Here is a 25,270-nt window from a genome sequence, read left to right on the forward strand (position 1 = left end):
GGATCCAGTCACATTGACCTATTGCTTTTGAGTTTTACCTCTCTTTAGTCTCTTTTAATTTAGAACAGTCCTCTGCCTTTTTTAAAAACGGTGTTAACTTTATTGAAGAATCTAGGCCATTTGTCTTATATAATGTCCTACAATCTGAATTTGCTGATTGTTTCTTTATCATTATATATTCAGGTTAAACATTAATTGCATGAACACTACATAGGTGCTGTGTACTTCTTACATCACCTCAGGAGGCACTTAATGCCCCCTTTTTCCATTATAAGTGATGCTGAGTTTGATCACTTGTTTAAGATGGTGACTACTACTAGATCACTTATAAATGAACATTTTTTTCCCTTATGCAACTAGTAAACAATCTAGGCGGTAGTATTTTGATATTGTGTGAAAATCATTTCTCCCATAACGTTTCCCAATGGATTTAACATCCGTGGGAAGATTATCCTTGCATGGATAATAATTTTTTTTAATAAAAAAATTCTTAATATATACACATAGTAAGAAACTTCACGTGGTACAGAGGAGATCACAGGAAAATGCATGTCTACCATTCATTCTCTATTTACACTTTCCAGTTTTTTCCAGAATTAACTGTTGCCAGTTTCTTTATGTATCTTGTCAGAAATTCTAAACCCCTCCAGTCATGCATTCATATATATCTTCTCATTTTTATTTCTTTTTACAAAAATGACAGGCATTGCAGACTGTTCTACATCTTTTTTATTGTGGTATATGTAGCATATTTATCATTTAAACCATTTGTGAAGTATACAATTAAGTGGCAGTTAAATGTGTTTACAATGTTACGTAACCATCACTGCTGTCTATATCGAAAACTTTTTCATCATCCCCAACAAAAACTGTGTACCCATTAAGTAATAATTCCTTCTTTCTCTCCCCCACAGCCTCTGTAACTTCTGTGGTACTTTCTCTGTGAATTTTCCTATTCTTGGTGCCTCATAAAAGGGGAATCATATTTGTCCTTCTATGTCTAGCTTATTTCACTAAACATAATACTTTCAAGGTTCGTTCATGTGGTAACATATATCAGAATTTCATTTTTTTTATGGCTGGGTAATACTCCGTTGCATATATGTAACACATTTTGTTTATCCATTCATCTGTTGATGGACACTGAGATTGTTTTTGCCTTTGGGCTGTTGTGAATAATGCTGCTGTGAACTTGGATATACAAATATCTGTTTGAGTCCCTGCTTTCAGTTTCTTTGGATAAATACCTAGGAGTGGAATTGCTTGGTCTACATCTTAATGTATTTTTAAACTTAGTATGTCATGGTTTATCATTCCAATTTAATATATTCCAGGTAATTGTAGATCTTCCTCATTCATTTTTATGATTACCTTGAATCCCATTGTATGTATATAATTCATTTAACTAGATTCTTACTTATTGGTGGACTTTAAATTGTATCCCTTTTCATTTTTTACCGTTTTTTTCTTTTGCTATTTTAAACAAGGCTGCAATGAATAGGATATTTCTTATTTTAAGCAGTGCCTTTTTTAAAATTAAAACTGCAATGTGAAAATGTTGATTGAACCTAGTCTCATTAAGCATACCTTCTCAATATGCTTAAAATTCATCTTCTCACAAGCCAAATACCTTACTGATCTTTTATTTTAGGCCCTCATATTTCAACTTCTGGGGTGTTTGTTGTGTCCTCACTATTCTGCCCTTCTCTTCATTCCCTTAGTATTCTCCATAGCTCCTGTTGGGTAACGTTGTTATTCAGGGTTAGCATGTTGTATTGTAGTTCTTTACATATACTTAATTCTCTTCTGGGTTCTGAGTTCTGCAGGAGCCCTGGGCTGTGTATGTAGTAGACCTTCCTACTGTGTATAAATCTGCACATTCTTTTCAAGTTCTTAGTAGTAATAAATTGGAATGCCTTTGTTAAAATTAACATAGTTACAGAGATTTTTAAAAAAGTGTGCATATAGGACTGACTTTAGTTCATTAGTGAATGTGCTAGGAGTACATCCTCTGTTTTCTTTTTTGGATGAAGAGATAAATAAGTTACTTTGGGACCCCTAGGTGGCTCACTCTGTTGAGTGTCCGAGTCTTGGTTTCAACTCAGGTCATGGTCCCAGGGTCTTGGGATTGAGCCCTCCATCGGGTTCTTTACTGAGCCTGGAGCCTGTTGGGATTCTCTTTCTTCTCTGCCCCTCTCCCCTGCTGGTGTGCACTCTCTCTCTTAAAAAAAAAAAAAAAAAAGTTACTTTGAAGCCAGTTAGCATTTGGTACTATTAAGGCCACCCCCTTCAATGTCTTTTGATACCAGTAGAACTTTCATATAATCTTCAAAATTTTTTTTCTCCTCAAAATCACATTCATATATTCTGAGATTGTGTGAGGAACTAGCCATAGTACCTTTTTCTTGCATTTTAGCCATGTCTCTATTTTTTATTTTAGGGAACCTCATAAGAATAAGTTCTTGAAGTGTAAATTGGATATGTCACTGGGAGTTCAGTCAGGATAAATTTACCAAAAGATACTATGATTGATGTGACTTGGCTTTAGATGCCAGCAAATTGATGGTCCAAAGACGGGGGAGGAGATTTTTTCTACAAACAGTATATGATGAAGACCACTAGTCTCTTCATGTGTCTTGAAAATCTATTATTATTGAAGGGTATTGTCTGGTTCACTGGCCAACTACAAATTAAGGTATCCTGCATGTGCATTTCTCTTCGTATTTCTGGACTAATTGTATCTGTTTGCATAACAGGTTGTTGAACTTGACAAATTCATAACTTGCTTTACTCTTTTGTTCTCAAAGATTCTTTCATTAGATAGTGTGTTGATCTTCTAAAAACCCCGAGGTTGATAGCAGCCATAGTTTGAAAATAGAATCATTAAAAACATGGTTAATTTGTTTCTGGCTTGGTATCACAAACTTTTTATACTAGAATGTTATGGTGAATGTATTTTTGTTTATTACATTTCATCAACAAGAGTTACTGTATTTCTAATGTTATTCTAATTTCCATGGTGGAATATAAAAGAAGGACTTAAAATAGCTCAAATTATTTCCCTTTGAAGGATATGTGGTTAACAATTAGAGACTATACAGTGCAATATCTAGCATTTGTTCTTAGTTTTCAAAGCTCTTCTATGTAAGAGACATGGAAATTCCAACATGCAAAAGATAATCTTGGGTTAAGGTTGTTAGAACAGGTTTAATTATGGGGCACCTGGGTGGTTCAGTCGGTTTAGCACACGACTCTTGATATCGGCTTAGGTTGTGATCTCTCTGTCATAGGACTAAGCCCCGAGTCAGGCTCTGTGCCGAGCAGAGCCTGCTTGAGATTCTCTCCCTTTCTCTCTGCCCCTTCCCTATGCACTCTCTCTTTCTCTAAAAATAAATAAACTTAAAGAAAAGAATAGGTTTAATTGTGTGTGTGTTGGGGGGGGGGAGGTGGAGGGGATGGTAGGATCTGAATTACCTGAAGAAGTACAGGATTTGTTAAGTAGAGAGGACAGGTGGGCATTCTGTCAGGCAACAGCATGACTGAGGGTATGGAGGTAGGGGTCAATACATTCCAGATGGTAAGGATTGGGAGGGATGCCTGCCTGACTAGAACAGGAGACTGCTAAGGAGCATGCGATGGTTAAGATTTGATAGGTTGGAGGGAACAGTGGATTGTAAACCTTGAAAGGCAGAGTGAGGAATTTTAAGTCCAGGGAGCTATATCACTCAGGGCCCTGGCAGGAAATAAATAGACTAGTTATAGAGGTTTGGGTGGGTAAGTTTAAGGAAAGCAACAAGGGATTGTGAAGTTCTCAAGGCTCAATAATATCTGAAGGTTGTTGATACTTTTAAGCCAGAGGTCAAGAAGAGGAGGAAGACTGAAGCCCTGATAAGAGTTCAAACAGTGAACGCCAAGCTAGTGGATAGCATCTGTGGCCATAGAGGAAAGGGTTCTGAGGTGGGGAAAGAGCCAGGGAAATAAGGACTGCCATTTCTTTTTCTTCTCATTTTCTGATTTCCTTCTAGTGCCTCTCATTGGCTTAACCCACCTGGAAGCCAGGGGAGCTTGGACAGTATAATCCTAGAGGTCAGCCTCAAAAGGTACAAAGCAGATCATGGAAGAATAGAGATTAAGTTTGTTTTGGGAGACTGAGGTCAAACAGAGAATGCCTAGTCCAGGACCCATTTTAAATTACGGTATATGTGTAAGCAGAGGAATGTTATGCAGGAAGATCTGGTTTGGTGGATTTTGAGGGCCTCCTTAAAAAAAATCTCTTTCCAGGGGCACCTGGGTAGCGCTCAGTCAGTTGAGCCTCCAACTTTGGGTCAGGTTATGATCTCGTGTTTGGTGGGTTCAAGCCCTGCGTTGGGCTCTGTGCTGACATCTCAGAGCTTGGAGCCTGCTTCGGATTCTGTGTCTCCCTCTCTCTCTGCTCCTCCCCTGCTCACACTCTGTCCGTCTCTCTCTCTCTCTCTCTCTCTCTCTCTCTCTCTCTCTCTCTCTCAAAAATAAACATTAAAAAAAAAAATCTCTCTCCAGGCAGAGTTTCCACTTACAACAAAAAAGGCAGAATGCAATCTCTTACTTGATTTCTCTCTGTAGCCCCTCATGGGCTATATACTTTTTAAATTTCTTTGTAGACTCATTAGCTCACAATAAATTCTTCTACTACAGAAAGTTCTGAGCCTCTGCAACAAGAAAGGTAGGATGCCACTGGCTTAAAGGGACAAAGAGGGTGCAGTACAGAGTACCAGTTTTGAAAGGCTTAAGTCTGGTTGGTTCTAGAGTGAATGGGTTAGTGGTAATGAAGACAAATATACAAATAATAATACATCAGGCAGAGTGTGACGAGTGTTATAATATGTGTAAGCAAAGTGTTACAAGAGTCTAGAAGAGGAAGTGATGAGTTCTATATTGTTAAATAGAGTGAATAAAACATGAAAGTCTTCATGGAGGAGGTGACCTTTGAGATTGGCCTTTGAAAGAGAACTGGATCATGACAGGTAAAGGTTAGATAGGTGAGGACAGTCGGTTACAAGAAATAACATGAACAAAAGCACAGAGGTGGGGAGTGTTTGGCTTTTTCAAGATTAGGATGTGTATAGGGGAGTTGTGGAAGATGAAATTGGAAGGCAGACTTGGCTCCCTCTAGATGGTTTGTATTCAATTTCATAGGAAATGGTAGAGCCATTGACCTCGTCATGTGCAGTGATTAATTGGTTAGAACTGAGCTTTAATCTAGCAGAAGTAGGTAGATGCAGTGGAATGCAGGGATTCCTTAGGAGCTCATTGCAGTTATAAAGGGCAGGTTATAAAGGTGGCAGTGGGAGGGGTGTGGGGAGAAGGGAAAGTTAGGCTAGAGCATAAAAGACAGAGTGGGGTCAAAGATTACACTACAGTTTTTGACTGTGATATCTGAGTGATGTATCAGAAGGAGCTGGTTCTGTAAAGTTTTATAGGGGAGGGGAAAGGGAGCATGAGGAGATGGGGAAGCGGGAAGAGGTGGTGAAGTTAATTTTGGATATGATGAATTGAGGGTGGGAAGCATTGACGTTTTAATGTGCACCAGACATTTGGAAACAAAAGACTGGAGTTCTGCAGAGGTGCTAGCCAGAGGCATGGATTTGGGAGGTATCTGTATAGTGAAGATGAGTTAAGCTTTAGTAATGAACAGAAATGGTTGATGTTAAAAAAAAAAAAAGAGGAAAGGAAACGAATATTGCAAAGAAAAAGAGGACTTTAGGGCATTAAGTGGACAAAAGGTGGTAAGAGGCATGTAAATTACTGGTTTTTTCTTTGTTGTTGTTTGTGTGTTTTAGGTCTGCTTTAAAATGAGGCTTAATTAGTATACAATAAAACTCACCATTTTAAGTGAATAGTTTGATACATTTTGACAAATGTATGTCATTTTGTTGCTGCCATAATCACAATATAGTCCATTTTCATCATCCCCAGAAAGTCCATTTCCAATCATCCCCTGTACCTCGTAGCAGTTAATCTGCTCTTATTCCTTTAGTCACTGACAACCACTGATCTGCTTTTTATCATTATACTTTTACTTCTTCTAGAATTTTACACATATGGTGGCATAGTTATGTGTCTTTGGTATCTGGCTTCTTTCATTTAGCATAGTGGTTTTGAGATTCATCCATGTTCTTGCTTGTATCAGTACATTACTTTTTATTTTTGAGTAGTATGCTGTTGTATTGGTAGACTATTAATTTTCTGTCAGTTGATGAACACTTGAATTAAGCTGCTTTGGACTTTTAGGTGTAGGTTTTTATGTAGTCATGTGTTTTAATTCTTCTGGGCAAATCCTTAAGGAGTAGAATTGCTGCATATATGGTAAGTACAGTATATGTTTAGTTTTATAATAAATTGCCAAACACTTTTCCCTTTTGCATACCACCAGCAGTTTATGAGATTTTTAGTTGTTCCACATCCTCACCCATACTTGGTATTATCTGTTTGAATAAATTTAGCCATTTTAGTGGGTTTGTAATAGAATCATCATATAATTTGCATTTCTCTAATGGTAATGTTGAGCATCTTCTTTATGCTTATTTGGCCGTTTATAGATCTTTGGTGAAATGTCTGTTCAAATATTTTGTCTACTTAAAAATTTTCATACTATTGAATTGCAAGCGTTCATTTTATGTATTCTTGCTACAAGTCCTTTGTTAGGTATATGTTTTGCAAATAGTTTCTCTCAGTTTGGGGCATGCCTTTTGATTTTCTTAACAGTGCTTTTTGAAGAGAAAAACTTTTTAATTTTGATGGAGTCTAATGTATCAATTTTTTGAGTCCTATTTAAGAAATATTTGCCTAACCCAGGGTTGCTAAGAATTTTTCCTATGTTTTCCTCTAGAAATTTTTATAGTTTTAGCTCTTACATTTAGGTCTATGAACCAGTTTGAGTTGATTTTCGTAGATGGTGTGAAATTAGGGTTGAAGTTCATTTTTTTCCCGTATGTATATCCAGTTGTTCCAGCACCCTTTGTTGAAGATTTTTCTTTCCCATTAAACTGCCTTGGCACTTTAGTTAAATATTAATTGGCCATGTATGTGTGGGTCTGTTTCTGGACTTGCAGTTCTGTTCTGTTGATCTATCTTGATGCCAATACACATGTCTGGATTACTGTATTAAAATAAGCCTTAAAGACACATAATGGAAATTCCTCAATTTTGTTTTCTGTCAAAATTGTTTTGCTATTTTCAGTCCTTTGCATTTTTTTTTAAATATGAAATTTATTGTGAAATTGGTTTCCATACAACACCCATTGCTCATCCCAACAGGTGCTCTCCTCAGTGCCCATCACCCACTTTCCCCTCCCTCCCACCCCCCATCAACCCTCAGTTTATTCTCAGTTTTTAAGAATCTCTTCTGGTTTGGCTCCCTTCCTCTCTAACCTTGTTTTTTTTTTTTTTTTCTCCCTTCCCTTCCCCCATGGTCTTCTGTTAAGTTTCTCAGGATCCACATAAGAGTGAAAACATATGGTATCTGTCTTTCTCTGTGTGACTTATTTCACTTAGCATAACACTCTCCAGTTCCATCCACGTTGCTACAAAAGGCCATATTTCATTCTTTCTCATTGCCAAGTAGTATTCCATTGTGTATATAAACCACAATTTCATTATTCATTCATTAGTTGATGGACATTTAGGCTCTTTCCATAATTTGGCTATTGTTGAAAGTGCTGCTATATACATTGGGGTACAAGTGCCCCTCTGCATCAGCACCTCTTATCCCTTGGGTAAATTCCTAGCAGTGCTATTGCTGGGTCATAGGATAGATCTATTTTTAATTTTTTTGAGGAACCTCCACACTGTTTTCCAGAGTGGCTGCCTCAGTTTGCATTCCCACCAACAGTAAGAGAGGGTTCCTGTTTCTCCACATCCTCTCCAGCATCTAATAGTCTCATTTGTTCATTTTAGCCACACTGACTGGCGTGAGATGATATCTCAGTGTGGTAGTCCTTTGCATTTCTATCCTGCAAATTTCTGATAAGGACTGAAAATTATTTTGTTGTTGTTGTTACCTGATTGGGATGATTTAATGATCTTGAGAGAGTGCTAGGAAGAACAGGTATTATCATAGCAATAGGACTCTGAGAATGAGCTGTTGATTCATTGAAACCTTCTGAGGTTTTTAATTTTTTAAATTTAAAGTGATATAGGACATGTGAAACCACCATGATAGTGATAAGAAGCAGCATGATTTAGTGGTTTAGTGGTTGAGTGTCAGACCGCTCTGGTTTGCATCCTTACTCTATCATTTACTGGCACTGTGACGTTGGGCAAACTGTATTTAGCCTCTCTGTGCCTCCATTTCCTTTCTTGGCAAATGGGAATAACAAGAGTATTTTATAGAGTTGTTCTGAGATTAAATAAGATAATACATGTAAAGGGTTTAGCACCGTGCCTGTCACATAGTAAGTGCTCAGTGAATGTTAGCTATTGTTACTGCTCTGTTCACCTAGAGAGTAGAGCATTAGAAAGCTTCACAATTTGGGGAGCCTGGGTGGCTCATTTGGGTAAGTGTCGGACTCTTGATCTCGGCTCAGGTCATGGTCTAACAGTTCCGTGGGATCTTGCCCTCGTTGGGCTCTGCACGGACGGTGAGGAGGCTGCTTGGGATTCTTTCTCTCTCCCTTCTCCTCCCCGCTTGTGTGTGCATGCATGCTCTCTCTCTCGATAAATAAATAAATAAATAAACAAACTAAAAAAAAAAAAAGCTTCACTATTTGATAAATTCACTTATAAGAACTATTTAGTCTACCCGTGTGCTCAAATCCTTCAGCTTGTTTCATTTATTTCAGTTTTACAAAGATAGTAGTAGTGCTATTTGGTTTATTTTCCAGTCCTTTGGTAGTTTTTCCAGCCCCACTTTTCACTGGTGAATTTGGTAATTTATGTACATAATTAAATTTGGATTTGTGCATTGGACCATGAATAGAAAAAAGAACAATTGTCTTTCAGTGGTATAAATCATTACTGTAAATTAAACAAAATAAAACAAGACAACAGCAGTTTTTTTCTTTGCCAGCATTTAGCTGGTTCATCAGGATTGTGAATTGGTGGTTTTTGAATACAAGCGAAAACCCATTAGTTTGATTTGATTTTGCCTATAGTTCTTTACTCGCTGCATAAGCAGGTCTGCTTCCTGGTTTATTTGACTAGTTCTCATTATTGATGTAGCAAAACAATTTGCCAGCGAACTCAGCAAGTCTCTTCCTTTTCTAAGTGTACTCACTTTCTAAATAGGGATAATAACAAAAAAAGAAGTTTTTTCCTTTTTATCAGCTGTTTAATTCTGTGTAGCTAAACACTGAAAATTTGTATGGTTTAATGAGAGCCAAAATAAGTCAGCCTAGTAAAACCCTCTAGAAGGGAACTACTTGGGGCAGGGTAGGTAGAGCTGGATCACAATGTGCACTTAATTTTCAGTTGCAGAACTTTGCAGATGGGCTGTCCCTTCTGCACTTCCTTGATAATGCCGTTAATAAGTATTCTCATTGATGTTTTTCTTTTATGAATCTCTAAATTCATAAATTTAGAGTTTCATAAATTTATTGGTGAGTGTGAGTGTGGCAGGGGGTGGTGGTGAATGACAAGTTCAGTTTTCAACATGTTGAATTTAAGATTCGTTTGGGACATTTTAGGGTATATTATGTTAGTAGTGGATATTCAGGTCTGGAGCTCAGAAGAGAAAAATTTGGACTAGATTTCATTAGCATATGAGAGGCACGTGAAAGCCTTGGGAGTAGCTGGAATTATTCCAAAAATTATGTACAGTGAGAAGAGGAGACAGAAATGGACTGAAGACAGAATTCATGTGGTCTGTGCATGTGGTACCTCCATCCTTGGAATCAGTTTGTTTGTTTGTTTATAAATTTTTTTTTTTTATTTGAGAGAGAGTGCACAAACGGGAGGGGGCAAAGGGAGAGAGAATCTTAAGTAGACTCCTCAGGGCAGAGCCCCACTTGGGGCTTGATCCCATGACCCTGGGATCATGATCTGAGCTGAAATTAAGAGTAGGATGCTCAACTGAGTGGGCTACCCAGGAGCCCCTGGAATCCGTTCTTTTAAAGTTCTTCTGTTATATATCAGCTCAGAGTAAAATAATATCTGCGTTTAAATTAGATTGTAAATAATGAATTACATAGGCACATATTGCTCAGCACAGTTCAGCAAATATTTACTGAGGTCCCTTTATGTGCTTTACCTTTGCTAAGCACTGGAGATATAAGCATGTTTGCCCTCATGACTTTGTAGACTAGTATGAGAGAACACTAAACACATACTCACACAAATAGTACATAATTGCAAATTGAAAATTCTGAGAAGGTAAGTACTAGGTACTATGTGAGCATTTTAAAAGAAGGACTTGATCTCTTATGGGTGTAGTCAGGGGTAGCTTCCCTGAGGAAGTGACATTTAATTCAACTAGCAATTATGGAGTACCCAGTATGTCCCTGTACTATTTAAACTGATATCTTATGACTAGACAGTAACTGGGTGAAAGAGTGTGGGATGGAGAAGGCAGGCTGTAAGTAGGGAGAACTTCATGTGCAAGTGTCCTGTGGTAGAAAGGGAGGAGCATGACTCCTTCCAGGAATTAAATATCTCCAAGATAACTTGTAGAAGGGAGAGCAGGGGAGAGAGGTCATTTCTTGGCTTTTTTAACAACTATGGACAGATTTTGTTTTTTAGAGTAAAACTATTGAAAAGCTCCTGAGAAAATTTTAATGTTTTTTTTCCCCCTTTTAAATTGATTAACTTTTTATTTAAAAAAACAAACAGGGGCACCTGGATGGCTCATTCGGTTAAGGTTCCAAATGTTGGTATCAGCTCAGGTCATGATCTCCTGGTATTGTGGGTTTGAGCCTCAGGTCAGGCTCTGTGCTGACAGTGCTGTGGAGCCAGCTTGAGATTCTCATTCTCTTTCTCTGCATCTGCCTTCCCAAGTCCCCTCCATGTTGTTTCTGTCTCTCTCAAAATAAATAAATAAACTAATAAATAAATAAATAAATAAAACATATACTTTAGTGGAGAGAATATTTCTCAACATCTATTTTTTTCAGCAGTGTTTTATAGTTTGCATTGTATAAGTTTTTCACCTTCTTGGTTAAGTTAGTTCCTCAGTATTCTCTTTGATGCTATTATAATTGGAATTGTTTTCATAATTTTGTTTTTAGATTGTTCATCATTAGTTTACAGAAATGCAACTGATTTTGTGTGTGTGTGTTGGCTTTGTGTCCTGCTACTTTGCTGAATTCCTTTATGAGTTCTAACAGTTTCTGTGTGTGTGTGTGTGTGTGTGTGTGTGTGTGTGTGTGGACTTAGTAGGGTTTTCTACATGTAAGATATCTGTGAACAGAGCTCATTTTACTTCTGGTTTGGATTCCTTTTATTTATTTTTCTTGCCTAATTGCTCTCATTAGAATTTGTACTATGTTGAATGGAAGTGGTGAAAGTAGACATCCTTGCTTTAAAGCTTTTATCATTGAGTATGATGTTTGCCATGGGTTTTCATATAATGCTTTTATTATGTTGAGGTAGTTTCCTTCTGTTCTTAGTTTGATTGTTTTTCCCATGAAATGCGTTTTCTGAGTCAATTGAAATGAGCCTCTGGTTTGTTTTCCCTTCATTTGGTTTCACAGAATCTTGAGCCAGACTTAGGAATAGCTCCTGAAATTTGCTCACAGAAATTCTCTGATCTTGCCTTTCTGCATTTTTAGTCTTGCTTGCAGCTATCTTTGTTAATTAAATACTGTCATTTTGTAGTATTTTACTGTTTCATTACCTTCCATCTTGTCTTTGCTCAAATTCTATTTTCTTTGCTTTCAAAGTCCCCAGTTTCTCATAACTCTGACCTCCACTGCTCCCCGAGGATATGTAATAACTTCCGGGGGCTTTCTGATCATTGCCTCCTTTGGATACTTGGGGCAAGGAACGATATTATACTTATAATTCAGACACACTTGAATTCTTCTACATTTTTAAAAGTTCAATACTTCTAGACTTGAGTTGTTTTAGACTTTTACACTTGAGGTTAGGGGTTGGGTATAGATAGTATATGAATAGTAACTATAACTATGATTGGGGATGATAATGATAATAGCAACCATTTCTTGAAGACTTGTCATGTATCAGCCCTGAACTGAGGAAAAAGGTAGGTAAAAGAGGTTGTCTCTGTTGAATTACAGTTTGTAATTTAGTTGTACAACTCCTAAATTGGCCTTTAGTCAATCATTAACTGACTGATTTAAAGTTAACTTGTCTGAAAGTTACTCTTTGGGTAGCTAATGTTATTTAAATGTAGACATTAGTTGTAATTAATCTGTTAATTTAACAAACACTGTAGTTTTTTAGGTTGCATACTAGGGAATTAAAATTGAGTGAGATGGAGTCCCCATCCAAGGGAGTGTATTATCTATTAGGGTTAGAGTGAAAAAACTCTGACTAATTACAGTTCAAAGTGAGAGGTATCCTGTGAGAGAATTAGCCTAGTTTTCAAGTTCTGAAACGTCTTGCATGGGAGAGGGTAGAAGAAGATAAACTGAGGAAGTACCTAAATTCCTAATTGTAAGGAGGTAAAGCAGTTGGCCTTTACCTGGTAAACCAATGGCTGTTTGAGGCTTGAAACAAGAGCATAAGAGTTGTAGAAAGATGGAGGATGAACAGAGTGAGGGAGAATCTGTTACCAGGGAGCGGAGTAAGTATGCTACCGTAATGGGTCAGCACAGAGAGAATTTTCAGTTAGATGTATAGTTCTGATCCCAGTTACACTTTTGATGTGTGGGTTTTATCCACAAAACCAAGCAGTTTTTGGACACCAGCTGGTCGCCCTGCAATTCAACTCACTATGACACTATCTACCTGGAGATGGTGTCAGGTCCTATAGGTTAAGGGTTCAGTCCTTCAAGGCTGCCACCACCCCCCTCATGCCAATCACAAGTACATGTTGTCACCTGTATTTCTGGCCAATTGGCTATAGCTTGGAGGTTCCAACGACCCTCTTTGGGTTTGATTAATTTGCTAGGGTGACTTACTGAACTCAGAAACATTTTACCTACTAGATTACCAGTTTATTCATGAAAGGATATAACTTAGGAACAGCCAGATGGAAGAGATGCATGGGGCAAGGTATGGGGAAGGAGAGTGCAGAGCTTCCATGCCCTCTTGGAGCATGACACTCTCCCTGACTCTCCATGTGTTCGCCAACCTGGAAGCTCTCTATACCTCCTCCCGCCCCGCCCCTGCTTTTTAAGGTTTTATTTGTAAGTAATCCCTATATACCCAGCATGGGGCTCAAACTCACAATCCCAGGATCAAGAGTTGCACACTTTACTGACCGAGCCAGCCAAGTGCCTCCCCCTTTTTGAGAGGTTTGATTACAGAGGCATGATTGATTAAATATTTGTCCAGTGATGATTGAAGTCGATCTTTAGTTAACTCTCCCCTCCTCAGAGGTTAGAGTGTGGGACTGAAAGTTCCTACCCTCTAGTCACATGGTTAGCTCCACTGGCAACTAGCCCCTATCCTCAGGTACTTTCCAAAAGTTACTTCTCTATTTTTAAAAACTTTTTTTCAGTTTATTTATTTTGAGAGAGAGCGGGAGCATAAGCGAGGGAGGGGCAGAGAGAGAGAAAGAGAATCTCAAGCAGGCTCTGCACAGTCAACACAGAGCTCAGTGAGGGGCTCAAACCCACGAACCATGAGATTATGACCTGAGCAGAAATCAAGAGTGGGATGCTCAACTGACTGAGCCACTCAGGCACCCAAGTCACTTCATTAATGTAACAAAAGACATCACAGCAAATTCCAAGGGTTTTAGGAGCTTTCTGCTAGGATTGGGGACAAAATCGGGACAAAAACCAAGTATAAATATATTTCTTATTGTAAATCACAATGTCACAGCTATCATCCTTAGGCACTGATGTCAAAGGTGAAGATGGGGGGGTTGCAGTATCACACTTCTTCAAAAGAAATTCTTTGGTGGGGTAGGTTATGGTTGGGGAGCTGCACATGTGTATTTTGTCAAGCTCTCACTCTTGATTCTTAAAGCTAGCCTGCATTTAGAATTAATTTTTCCAGGGAATGATACTATGGGACTGTGGAAATTGCATTCAGCTTCAGACTCTGGGGACTTGTGTTTAAATCCTTATTCTGACATTTACCTTTTATGTGATCTTATCAAATTATGTAAGTCCCTCCCCCCCACCCTGCTTTTCAAGATCCAATTGACATTAACATGTGGATAAGGGCACTGAAATATGACTAAAGCCAGTAGTTTCTAATGTAAATTTTTTTAATTTAAAAAATTTGATTAAAATTTAAAATTAACAAGTCTTTAGAGTTTAAGCATTTATTAGATTTCAGGTATTTTAATTATCATAAAAAACCATAAGACAGGAGCAATATGGAACAAATTTTTAAATTTTTAAAAATTAAATGATTTGGGGAACACCTGGCTGGCTCAGTAGGAAGAGCCTGCGACTCTTGATGTTGTGGTTGTGAGTTCAAGCCCCATATGGGGTGTAGAGATTACTTAAATAAATGAAACTTTTAAAAAATTAAATAATTTGGTGTATACTGTAACCTAGTGCAGTGTTTTTGTATTCTTTCCGGAAGTGGGTAGAATGTAGTAGGATCCAAATTTGAATGTTATTAAACATTTGGGTTTTATTTTATTTTGAGGGGATTATTTTAAATATAAAGGTCCATAGTATTTTAAAACTGGAAGGAACTTTGGAGATTATTTCATTCGATTCTCTTATTTTTTCATATGCGCTCTGGGGAGTAAGCATTTTTGCCAAAGGTCATTTCTTGGGTAGTAGCATCTTAATTTCCTAATTCCATTCTAATATATATTGAATCATGCGTGTCTTGTTTGTAGCTAAGGTAGGAGGTTGATAAACTGGCTTGTGACTTTCTAAGATTTGAAAATGTTGGTTGATTGAATACAAAGATATAAACTTTGTGAACCTACTATATACTTTCTTGGAGTTTCAGGGAAAATGAAAAAATTAAATCAGTTATCACTTACTGCACCTTGCCCCAATTGGACAGTTTTTTGGAATAAAACTACATCAAAAAGTTGATTAAATAAACAGTTTTGCTTTGTTTTTGAACAATTGTAGGACATCAACACTGGAGATTCTATAGCTAAGTACAGATGATTGGAAACTAGCTTTTATACAGTATTTGAAGAAATACTAACTTTATATTTTGTGTAAGTGAAGGAGAAATTTAATGTATTCTAATTTTTCACGTTTAGAGAGGATCTTTGGGTTGTAGCTGATGTGAATGGCTTGAATAGCTTGAAAAATGGAGACATCCCAGGGGATATTAGTTTATTATTAGTGGTTTAGCACTGAAGGAACCAGAATTTGTAATTTGAACACCCTTGATGAATTGTTTTTTTATCTTTTTATTTGCCTACAACATAATGTATTAAAAAAAGAACTAGGTAGAATTTATCCAGTACTTCAAAAGTTTTATTGAAAGTGTTTAGTCTGCTGCAGTGTTTTGTTGTTTAAACCTTTCTCCATTGATCAGAATTGTTCATAAAGCATCATTCCCTTGTCTTTGGCAAATCTTGCTCTGATGATTCATTTTTCTGTTTTACAGAATACATCATCAGAATATACCCAGAAGTTATGTTTCTCTTATTTATGTGTAATACATATGCAGAAAAATTGTAAGTAAAACTATCACAGTGTCTGAGGTAGCATGCTGATGAATATATCAGCTTTACGGTATTTGTCCTATAACTGCAGATTTCTGTATGCATGAGAAAGGATAAACACTATTAAACCTATGTTATTTGATTTTTGTTTTCCAAACCTGTGTTACTGTTAGAACAAGATAGATAAAATCAATCCTTAAAAAAAAAAGAAATTTTTAGGATTTTTTTTTGTTAAAATGCTTTTTGTGAAAACAAGCCTATTAAAAATTAAAACAGTAATGGGACAGTGATGATAAATTTTGATTATATTATAATTGAAAACAGTATGATCATACAAGCTTTTTTGTTTTTCCTTTTTTTGAGAAAAATTTAAGACTGAAGAGAAGTACAAGAATAAAAAAGGACTCTTCTTTGTTTTCTGCCATTATTTAACAATGTTAAAATTTTGTCATGTTTATGTGATCAATTTAAAAATAAGAGAATGGAAACATAAATAAAGTTAATGTCCTGTTGAATACCTGCTGTCCCCCCTAGGCAATCGCTGTCATGAGTTTGGGGGGGGGGGTCTGTCCTTCTAATCTTTAAAAAAAAAACTTTTATATACATCTCCACATATATCTGTAACCAATAATTTGGTAGAGATAGCAATAAGGAACAAAATAATCATTATTATAATAGCAGTTTACATTTATTGACTGTATACTATGTTTCAGGCAGTGATTCTAAGAACTCTATATGCGTGATAACCATAGAGGGTTCTCTTTATTATCCTATAATTTACAGAAAGCACTTGGAGCTTTGGAGAAATTAAGGAACTTGGCCTTGGTCAATAGCCAGTAAATGATAACAGCCTAGATTCAAACCTAGAACTTGGGCTTGGTTAATAGCCAGTAAGTAATGTAGACTAGATTCAAACTTAGCCAGCCTGGCTGACTTTGATGCTTTTACTTTCCAATTTTTTTTTAACGTTTACTTACTTATTTTGGGAGAGAGCGAGAGCATGTGTGAGTGAGCAGGGAAGAGGCAGAGACAGAGGGAGAGAGAATCTCAAACAGGTTCCATGCTATCAGCACAAGCCCAGTGCAGGGCTCGATTTCTCGAACCAAACCATGAGATCATGACCTGAGCCAATATCAAGAGTCAGACGCTTAACCAACTGAGCCACCCAGGTGCCCCCGTTTTTAATTAATTCATTTTATTTTTTAAGTAATCTCTGCACCTGACATGGGGCTTGAATTTAACAACCCCGAGTTTAAGAGTCGCACATTCTACATACTGAGCAGCCAGTGCCCCTGATGCTTTACTGTTAACTTATGCAGTACAGCTCCTCTAGTGTTGTTTTTTGTGTTCCTTAAACACTAAGTCTTGTTTTGATAATTAGAAAATTATGTTATTTTTGTTGAATTGCATGTGTTAACTTTTTTATAGTATAAAGTTTATACTTTGGCATCATTTGAATATACAACATTTTAGTTATCTCTTCCCTATTGATGAATGTTTTGGTTTTTCCCTATTATAATGAGAGTGTATTGAAAATCCTTAAACATGGGGCCTTGTACACATTGGGATGTAGTGTATATGCATTCATTAGGATTAAAACCTTTATCATATGCCAACATTTATCATGTACTAATTTTTTGTATATACTTGGATCTCCTGGACTCTCAGTTCTTTTCTTTTGATATTTTCTAATGTAATATGTCTGTTCATGTGTAAGAACCACATTTGGTTATTCTAGCATTATAATTTTTTAATTAATTTATTTTTAATGTTGGTTTATTTTGAGAGAGAGAACGTGAGCAAGGAGGGGAGCGGGGAGTGACAGAGAGAATCCCAAGCAGGCTTCATGCTGTCAGTGCAGAACATGATGCAGGGCTTGAACTCACAAACTGAGGTCGTGACCTAAGCTGAAATCAAGAGTTGATGCTTAACTGATTGAGCCACTCAGGTGCTCCCAAAATGTCTATTTTCTGAAAATTAATATATAAATTCAGTGTAATTCAAATGAGAACATTAGTAATATGTTGAGGGAGGTAGCATGTGACTGAATATATTTTAAAGATTAGGGACTTGTCTTACCATCCATCAGAACAGTTACAAAGCCACTGTAATAAAGTCGCTGTTGGCCTAAGAATGAATAAGTGGACCAGAGTAGAGAATCCAGAAATAGATTGTATTAATGGGAAAAGAGTGAATTATTTTGTTGTTTAGATCTTCTGTTTCTTTATTTTTGTCCACTTGATCCATCTGTACTGAGAGTGGTATATTAAAGTCTCCCATCATTAGTGTGGTTCTGTTTCATTGCATCTCCTGTTTTTGTTTTTGCTTTACAAAAGCTGTTGCTGTGGTATTTGGTTGGTTTTAACATATGTGATGTCAGTCTAATTCTTCTGCCTTTTACTTTATTTACTTTTTTAAGTAATCTCTACATCCAACATGGGGCTCACCCTGACATCAAGAGTCACATGCTCTACCGCCTGAGTCAGCCAGGCACCCCTAATTCTTTTGCCTTTTAAAGTTATTGAATCTTTTTGCCTGGAGGTCTTGAGGATTATTTATCTTTATCTTTGAAATCTAATAGTTTAACTAGGTTAATGTCCTAAAACTGATTGTTCTGGGATAATTTTCCTAGGTAATTGTGAGCCCTTACTGTGTTGATTGAAATTCTTTGTTTCTGGTGAGATTTCTTGGCTTGTAGCTTTAAAACCAGCTTGCACACACTCTCTTTTTTAAACTTCTTCAGGTAGTTAATAGTACAGCTGTCCTCCTTTGCCTGTCTTCTGTTTCTGCTAATTTCTCTCTGACTCTTTATTTTCTTTTATGTCATTTTATTTATTTATTTGTTTATTTTGAGAGAGCACAAGTCGGGGAGGGGCAGAGAGAGAGGGAAAGAGAGAATCCCTAGCAGGCTTCAGGCTGTCAGTGCAGAGCCTAATGCAGGGCTTGAACTCACAAACTTGAGATCATGACCTGAGATGAAATCAAGAGTTAGATGCTCAACCAGTTGAGCCACCCAGGTGCCCCTCTTTTATGATTTCCTTTCTTTCCCTTCCTTCCCTTGTGTTCTCTTTCCTTTCCTTTTTTTAAAACCTTTTTTTGTTAGTCCGTTCTTGCTTTGTTTTTAAATTTCCAATTCAGTTTTTTTTTTGTACCTTCGTATGTTTCAGTGTGTTTAATTTTGTTTAGATTATTAACTTGTATTTTTTTTGTTTGTTTTTTTGTTGTCTGAAAGATTTCTATCAGTTATATGTGAAATTTTCTTTCTTGATTTTCTACAGTAGCTTTGTATGGACTTTTCTCTTGTTCATTTTTATGGTATTGGGTATTTTATAATATTCTTAATTTAATGTCACCCTCTTCTGTTAATATAGCAAAGTCCAAGTACTTTAGAGGGGTTTTTTGGTTGGTTTGTTTGAGTGAAGTTTTGTTATGTTGACAATTTTATGGTTGTCCTCTCTCTCAGAACCGTAAACATTTCCTCCTTTTTTCTTTTACCCTTCACCCAGTTGCCAAAAAGATGATTCTCTCTTCCTGTTTGTCTTTTTTTCCCTCCCCTCTGCTTTTCCAGGAATGCTCATTTAAATTACCAGTCTTTTCAAAATTGTACCTGCTCATTTAAATCCCGTCTGACTCTTTAAATTAAATCAGTTCCTGTAGTCTGTGATTTGTCTGGACACATTTGTAGTGTTTTCAGATTTAGTGTGGATATAACTTCTTTGGCAGTCATTCCAAATCACCTGTGGGCCCTTTCACTGTACTTCCTTTTTTGTCTTTTGTACAGTTTTTCTTAGTCTGCTTTTGCTTCCACAAAACCTAAAAGTAACAGTGTGTACACTGAGATTGGTGATTTTTCTGTTTTATTCACAGTTACTTTGCAGTTTGCTTCTTCAAATTCTGTATCTTCAAATTATGCTGTGTGTGTGGTTTTGTGTAGAATAGAATTTTTCCTTCTTATTGTTATGGAAAGAAATTTGGGGAAATATTCATTCAGCTTGCATTGGCCTCAGACATCTTGGAAGTCCTGGATTACTTAAATTGTGGTGGTATAACTGGCCATACACCTGGAAACAGTAAACTTGGAACCACTTTTACATGTAGAGCTTGTTACAGTTCCAAATGAATGTAGAGTTTATTTAAATTCCATGTGGATTAAAAACCGGTGTAAAAACAACAAAAATACCTCAAGAAAGTCCAGGTGAATACATAATCCAGAATTCATGTGTAATCTGGGTATGAGTGTGTGTGGGTACTCTTTTAACTGAAGATGGAAAGCAAGAGCTATAAAAGAGATGTATGTGTATGTAAAAAGATTTAGAAGAAATATTTGTATTTTGAGGACATTGATAGAATACAGAAACCTTTTACGAGTTGACAAGATAACCTGATAAAAAATACATGACTAGAAGGACACGAACAAACATTTCCCAGAAGAGTGTAGTGAAATGATCAATAAACATAAGCTGTTCAGATTTATTAGTAATCAGGGAAATTGAAGTTAGAGCAACAACATATCCCTTTATAGCTATCAAACTAGCAAAATTAAAAAGAACAAAATTACCTATGGGTTGCAGGGATGGAGGTAAATAAGGTGCTTTTATATCCTCTGCACAATGTTTAATAAATAATTACCAAATGAAGTGGGAGGAGGCTTATGTTTTCCCCCCTTCCTAAGTACATACTTTGAGTATATAATGAAGATAATTAAGCATAGTAATCATAAGCTTGAGAAGGGAAGTGTCATCAGATTTTATATTTAGAATTTAACAGGGCATACTGAGAAATAAGAAACTCCTTTAGATGGCCTAGGATCTCTATAACATGAGCTTTTTCTTGAAGATTTACCTATATCGTGAAAATGAAATGCCCTTCAGTATTTGAGGATGTTCTACCAACTTGCCCTTCAGTATTTGAGGATGTTCTTCTACTACCAACTGTAATGACTTCCTTTTTGCAGACTTAGTCTCCACCTCCCCTGCAGTAATTTATGATGAAAATTGCAAACATAAGTAATCTCTACACGCAATGTGGGATTAGAACCCACAACCCTAAGAATGAGAGTCCTGTGTTCCACCGACTGAGCCAGCCAGTGTCCCTAAAGATTTTTTAAAGTAATCTCTAAACCCAATGTAGAATGTGAATTTACAACCCTGAGAGTCGCATGCTGTACCAACTGAGCCAGCCAGGTGCTCCCCACAGTTGAAAGATTTTGAAATGAACAGACATATACTTTCCACTGAGATTCTACCATTACTAATTTACTATTTTTGTTTTATCACATACCTATCATATATATATAGATATGTATAAAGATATACATCAGTGCATCTCAATTTTCGATGCATTTCAAAATAAATTACATCAGTATACTTGCCCCCTAAATATACTTCAGTATGCATATCAACTAGAATTCATTGTTTATTGAGATAAAATTCACATTCAGTGAAATGTAAAAATCTTAAATGCATGTTTACTGAGCTTTGATAAATGGATATGCTTGGGTAATCCAATATTCACCTCAGGAAGCTCCTTCATGCTCCTTCCCAGTTTATTCATGTTTTTACCTTCTAGGGGTAACCATATTTTTATTTAAGTCTGTTTTACGGACATATGTTTTCTTTTAGGTAAATCCCTAGGAAAGAAATTGTTGGGTCATCGAGTAGGGATATTTTTAGTTTTATAAGAAACTATCAGTGGTTGTCTGAAGTGGTTGTTCCATTTTACACTCCTGCAAACGATTTGTGAGAGTTTTGGTTACTCTACATCCATGCTGATGTTTGGTATTGTTAGTCTTAATGAATTTCAGCCACGCTTAAGGATGTGTAATAGTATCTCTTATGGATGTGTTTTTAACTTGCATTTTTCTGATAAATAATGATTTTGAGCACTTCTCTCATGCTTATCAGCCATTCATAAATCTTCTATGAAGTTGTGTTCAGTCTTTTGGCCTTTTTAAAAATTAAAAATTAAATTGTCTTTTTATTTTTGAGTTGTAGGAGTTCTTTATGTATCTTGGATGCCCATCCTTTGTGGGATATATGTTTTGTGAATATTTTATCTCATAGCACTTAGTTTTTAAGTACTTTTTTCCCCTACAAATACTTACGGAGCACTTACTATGTGTTGGAATATGGTAGTAAACAAAATACACAAAAAACATTTTTACCTTTTTGGAGTCACTGTGGTTCCTCTGTACAGTGAGAGAGACTGGTAAGAAGGCTCCTTCAATGATCCAAGAGATGATAGCTTGGGGCAGGTTTTAGTAAGGAAGTGGGTGAGAACTGTTTGGATTCTTGGAGGTACTTGTAAGTAGTGCTGACTGATTTGTTGTGTAAGAGAGGGAGGAATCAGTGGTGACTCCCAAGATTTTTGGCCAAAGGAGCAGAAGGATAGAGTTGCCATTTATGAGATAAGGAAGTTTATAGGAGGAATGGGTTTGGGTGGGCATGACGGTAGTGGTGGATTAGGAATTCAGTTTTAAATATGTTGAGATGCCTATAGATATCTATGTGGAGTGATGATGTGAGGAATTGTATATATGAATTTGGAGTTCAGGGAAGAGTTCTGGGTTGGAGATAGGAATTTGGGGGTCATGAGCATGTAGAACCCACTGTTATACTGACAGTGGGGCCAGAACTTGAAGAGAAGAGGCACACAAATCACTAATTTTTAATAATAAACTTTATTTTGGGGTAATTTTAGGTTTACACAAAAGTTGCAAAGATTGTGCAGGGTTCTCCTATGCCCTTTACCCATTTTCCCTTAATATTAGCATCTTAAATAACTATAGTACACTTATCAAAGCTAAAATACTAACATTGGTACATTGCTATTAATTCCAGTTCAGACTTTGTCTCACCAGTTTGAAATCACTAATTGTAATGTAAGATGGAAGTTCAGAAACATTTTATGAATCAATTGTGTAAGTTTTTGACTGCTTTTTCATCTCCCTTTATAGAACTAATGGCTGAAGAGTAAACCAACATGGCAACTATGGTTCCACCAGTGAAACTGAAATGGCTTGAACACCTGAACAGCTCCTGGATTACAGAAGATAGTGAATCTATTGCTACAAGAGAGGGAGTTGCTGTTCTGTATTCTAAACTGGTCAGCAATAAAGAAGTAGTACCTTTGCCCCAACAAGTTTTGTGCCTCAAAGGACCACAGTTGCCAGACTTTGAACGTGAGTCTCTTTCAAGTGATGAGCAGGACCACTATTTGGATGCCCTTCTTAGCAGCCAGCTAGCACTAGCGAAGATGGTATGTTCAGATTCCCCATTTGCTGGGGCACTTCGAAAACGACTGCTTGTACTCCAGCGTGTCTTTTATGCACTTTCGAATAAATACCATGACAAAGGCAAAGTGAAACAGCAGCAGCATTCTCCGGAGAGCAGCTCTGGTTCAGCAGATGTCCATTCTGTTAGTGAACGTCCCCGGTCAAGCACTGATGCACTTATAGAAATGGGTGTTCGAACTGGTCTAAGTTTATTATTTGCACTTCTAAGACAAAGTTGGATGATGCCTGTGTCAGGACCTGGTCTTAGTCTTTGCAACGACGTTATTCATACTGCAATTGAAGTTGTCAGCTCTTTGCCACCATTATCTTTAGCAAATGAAAGCAAGATTCCTCCAATGGGTTTGGACTGCTTATCACAAGTGACAACATTTCTTAAAGGAGTAACTATTCCCAATTCTGGGGCAGACACTTTAGGTCGCAGATTAGCTTCTGAGTTGCTGCTTGGTTTAGCAGCTCAGCGAGGCTCTTTGCGGTACCTTCTTGAATGGATAGAAATGGCTTTGGGGGCTTCAGCGGTTGTAAATTCCATGGAGAAAAACAAACTACTATCAAGCCAGGAAGGAATGATCAGCTTTGACTGCTTTATGACTATATTAATGCAGATGAGGCGTTCTTTGGTATGTACTATAAATCTGCCTTCAATTTAATCTGTAATAAACCATCTCATTCCTTTTTTGACTTCTTTTATTTACTGCTCCCCAATACCAGCAATTAAGGAAGAAGAGAGTTAGCCTTTGTTGAGTACCTGCTACCAACAAGGTGCTTTGGATGCATCCTGTGATTCAATTATCATGATAATCCATGAGGTAGATATAATTTATCCTTATTTTAAGGAAGAAGAAACTGTGACAGTTACCTAAATTTACACGTTTGGCAAAAAGAACTAGAAGTGAAACATATACTGATTAAGTACTTATGGGGCAGACACTTCGTTATTTATTTCTTACCTCAAGTCTGTCTTTGCAGACCATGTATTGTATTTATGTTAAGTTTATTCATTTTTTTTCCTGTGAAGGCCTACCTTAAAGTAGATATAAAACATAATAAGTTTACATTATTGTTGGATTTCCAGTTTTCTCTTCACTTTACCTCTTTCATTCCTGGATAAAATGTCAAATACACCTAGTCAGAAGGGGCCTCCCTCCATAACTTCCAAGTTTATACCCTATGATATAGCTCCTTATTGTAATGAGGGCACCTCAGAAAACTAGATTGCTTTTGACAGAAATCTGGATCTGTTCTCGGGAAGAATCTTGTATATTTGATTTAGTTTGGCTCTCCTAACATCACCAGAGGCCTATATTAGATTGAATTTAATTTAATTTCAGATTGGCTTTAGAGGGAAGGAAGGGTTATTTAGTTGAATTTTATGTTTATTATTCCTTCCTGCACAGTAAGTGATAGAGTCTGATGCTCTTGGTCTGCAGAACTCACGTTTCTTACACTTTACAGTGTTGTCTGAGAATTTGGAAAATTGGTATATCCACTCCTTGTACACTGGACCCCAACTTGACCTGATCCTCCCTGCCTTAAGTTTCTCTACCCCTGAACAACTGGGACAAAAGTCACCACCCAAGTTAGAAGTGAAAGAGAGAGACACATAACCATTAACTGACTATCTGATGTAAGGCCTAACAAAAATAAGTTCAATCCATAAATTTTATTTAGTTGTGTGATTCTTAACCTTCAGTGATAACACATGTGTAGTAATTGTTTGAATGGGAGTCCACAAGATATTCATGACCTTATATTTAAATAGAGAGTAGGGAAAAAATGTCATTGTATATCTCTGGATTCTAGAAGAATAAACAACAGTTAAAACACCATTGGCCTTTGATGCCACTTCGTGTTTATTTAACACTGTGTGCCAGATGCTGTCAGGCACTGAGTTAAAAAGATAAATGAGCTTTGTAGCGTCCATGCCCTCAGCCAACTCACAGTTTAAGGAAAGAGAGATGCACAAACATTTCAAATTAAAGATAATGAGCTGTGGTAGAAGTCTGCACAGAGAGGAGGTGATGGGACACAGGAGGAGAGCTGGAGGGAAGGGGCGGAAAATGCCTTGTGGAGGAAGGATCCCTGAGCTTAGTTGGAAAGTAGAGTTTGCCTGCAAACGTGAAATGTGTAAGTGGAGGTAGCTGGAGAAGTTTTCAGATGAAAGGACCAGAATTCACAAAGTGACCAAGGTGTAGGAGAGCAAGCCCCTGCTTGTATGGGGTGGAATGGGATGAGATAAAGCTGCTAAGTAGGCAGGGCCTTGTATCTCATGCTATGCAATGAAA

General features: G+C 37.0%; 1 protein-coding gene across 10 annotated transcripts in view; it reads left to right on the plus strand.

The window, feature by feature from the left end:
• HERC1 (HECT and RLD domain containing E3 ubiquitin protein ligase family member 1) overlaps nucleotides 1-25,270 on the plus strand; it is a 187,125-nt gene that overhangs the window by 21,105 nt on the left and 140,750 nt on the right. For 8 of the 10 annotated variants that reach the window (XM_042988678.1, XM_042988686.1, XM_042988682.1 and 5 more), the window contains exon 2: nucleotides 22,650-23,605. In XM_042988678.1, the coding sequence (XP_042844612.1) occupies nucleotides 22,676-23,605 (930 nt within the window). In that variant the 5' untranslated portion in view covers nucleotides 22,650-22,675. Of the gene's footprint in view, nucleotides 1-15,636; nucleotides 15,707-22,649; nucleotides 23,606-23,696; nucleotides 23,795-25,270 lie in introns of those variants that run through there. The other 2 variants (XM_042988679.1, XM_042988687.1) reach the window with 2 other exon arrangements.

The sequence above is a fragment of the Panthera tigris genome, chromosome B3, assembly GCF_018350195.1.
Source record: "Panthera tigris isolate Pti1 chromosome B3, P.tigris_Pti1_mat1.1, whole genome shotgun sequence".
In the NCBI taxonomy this organism is placed as follows: Eukaryota; Metazoa; Chordata; class Mammalia; order Carnivora; family Felidae; genus Panthera; species Panthera tigris.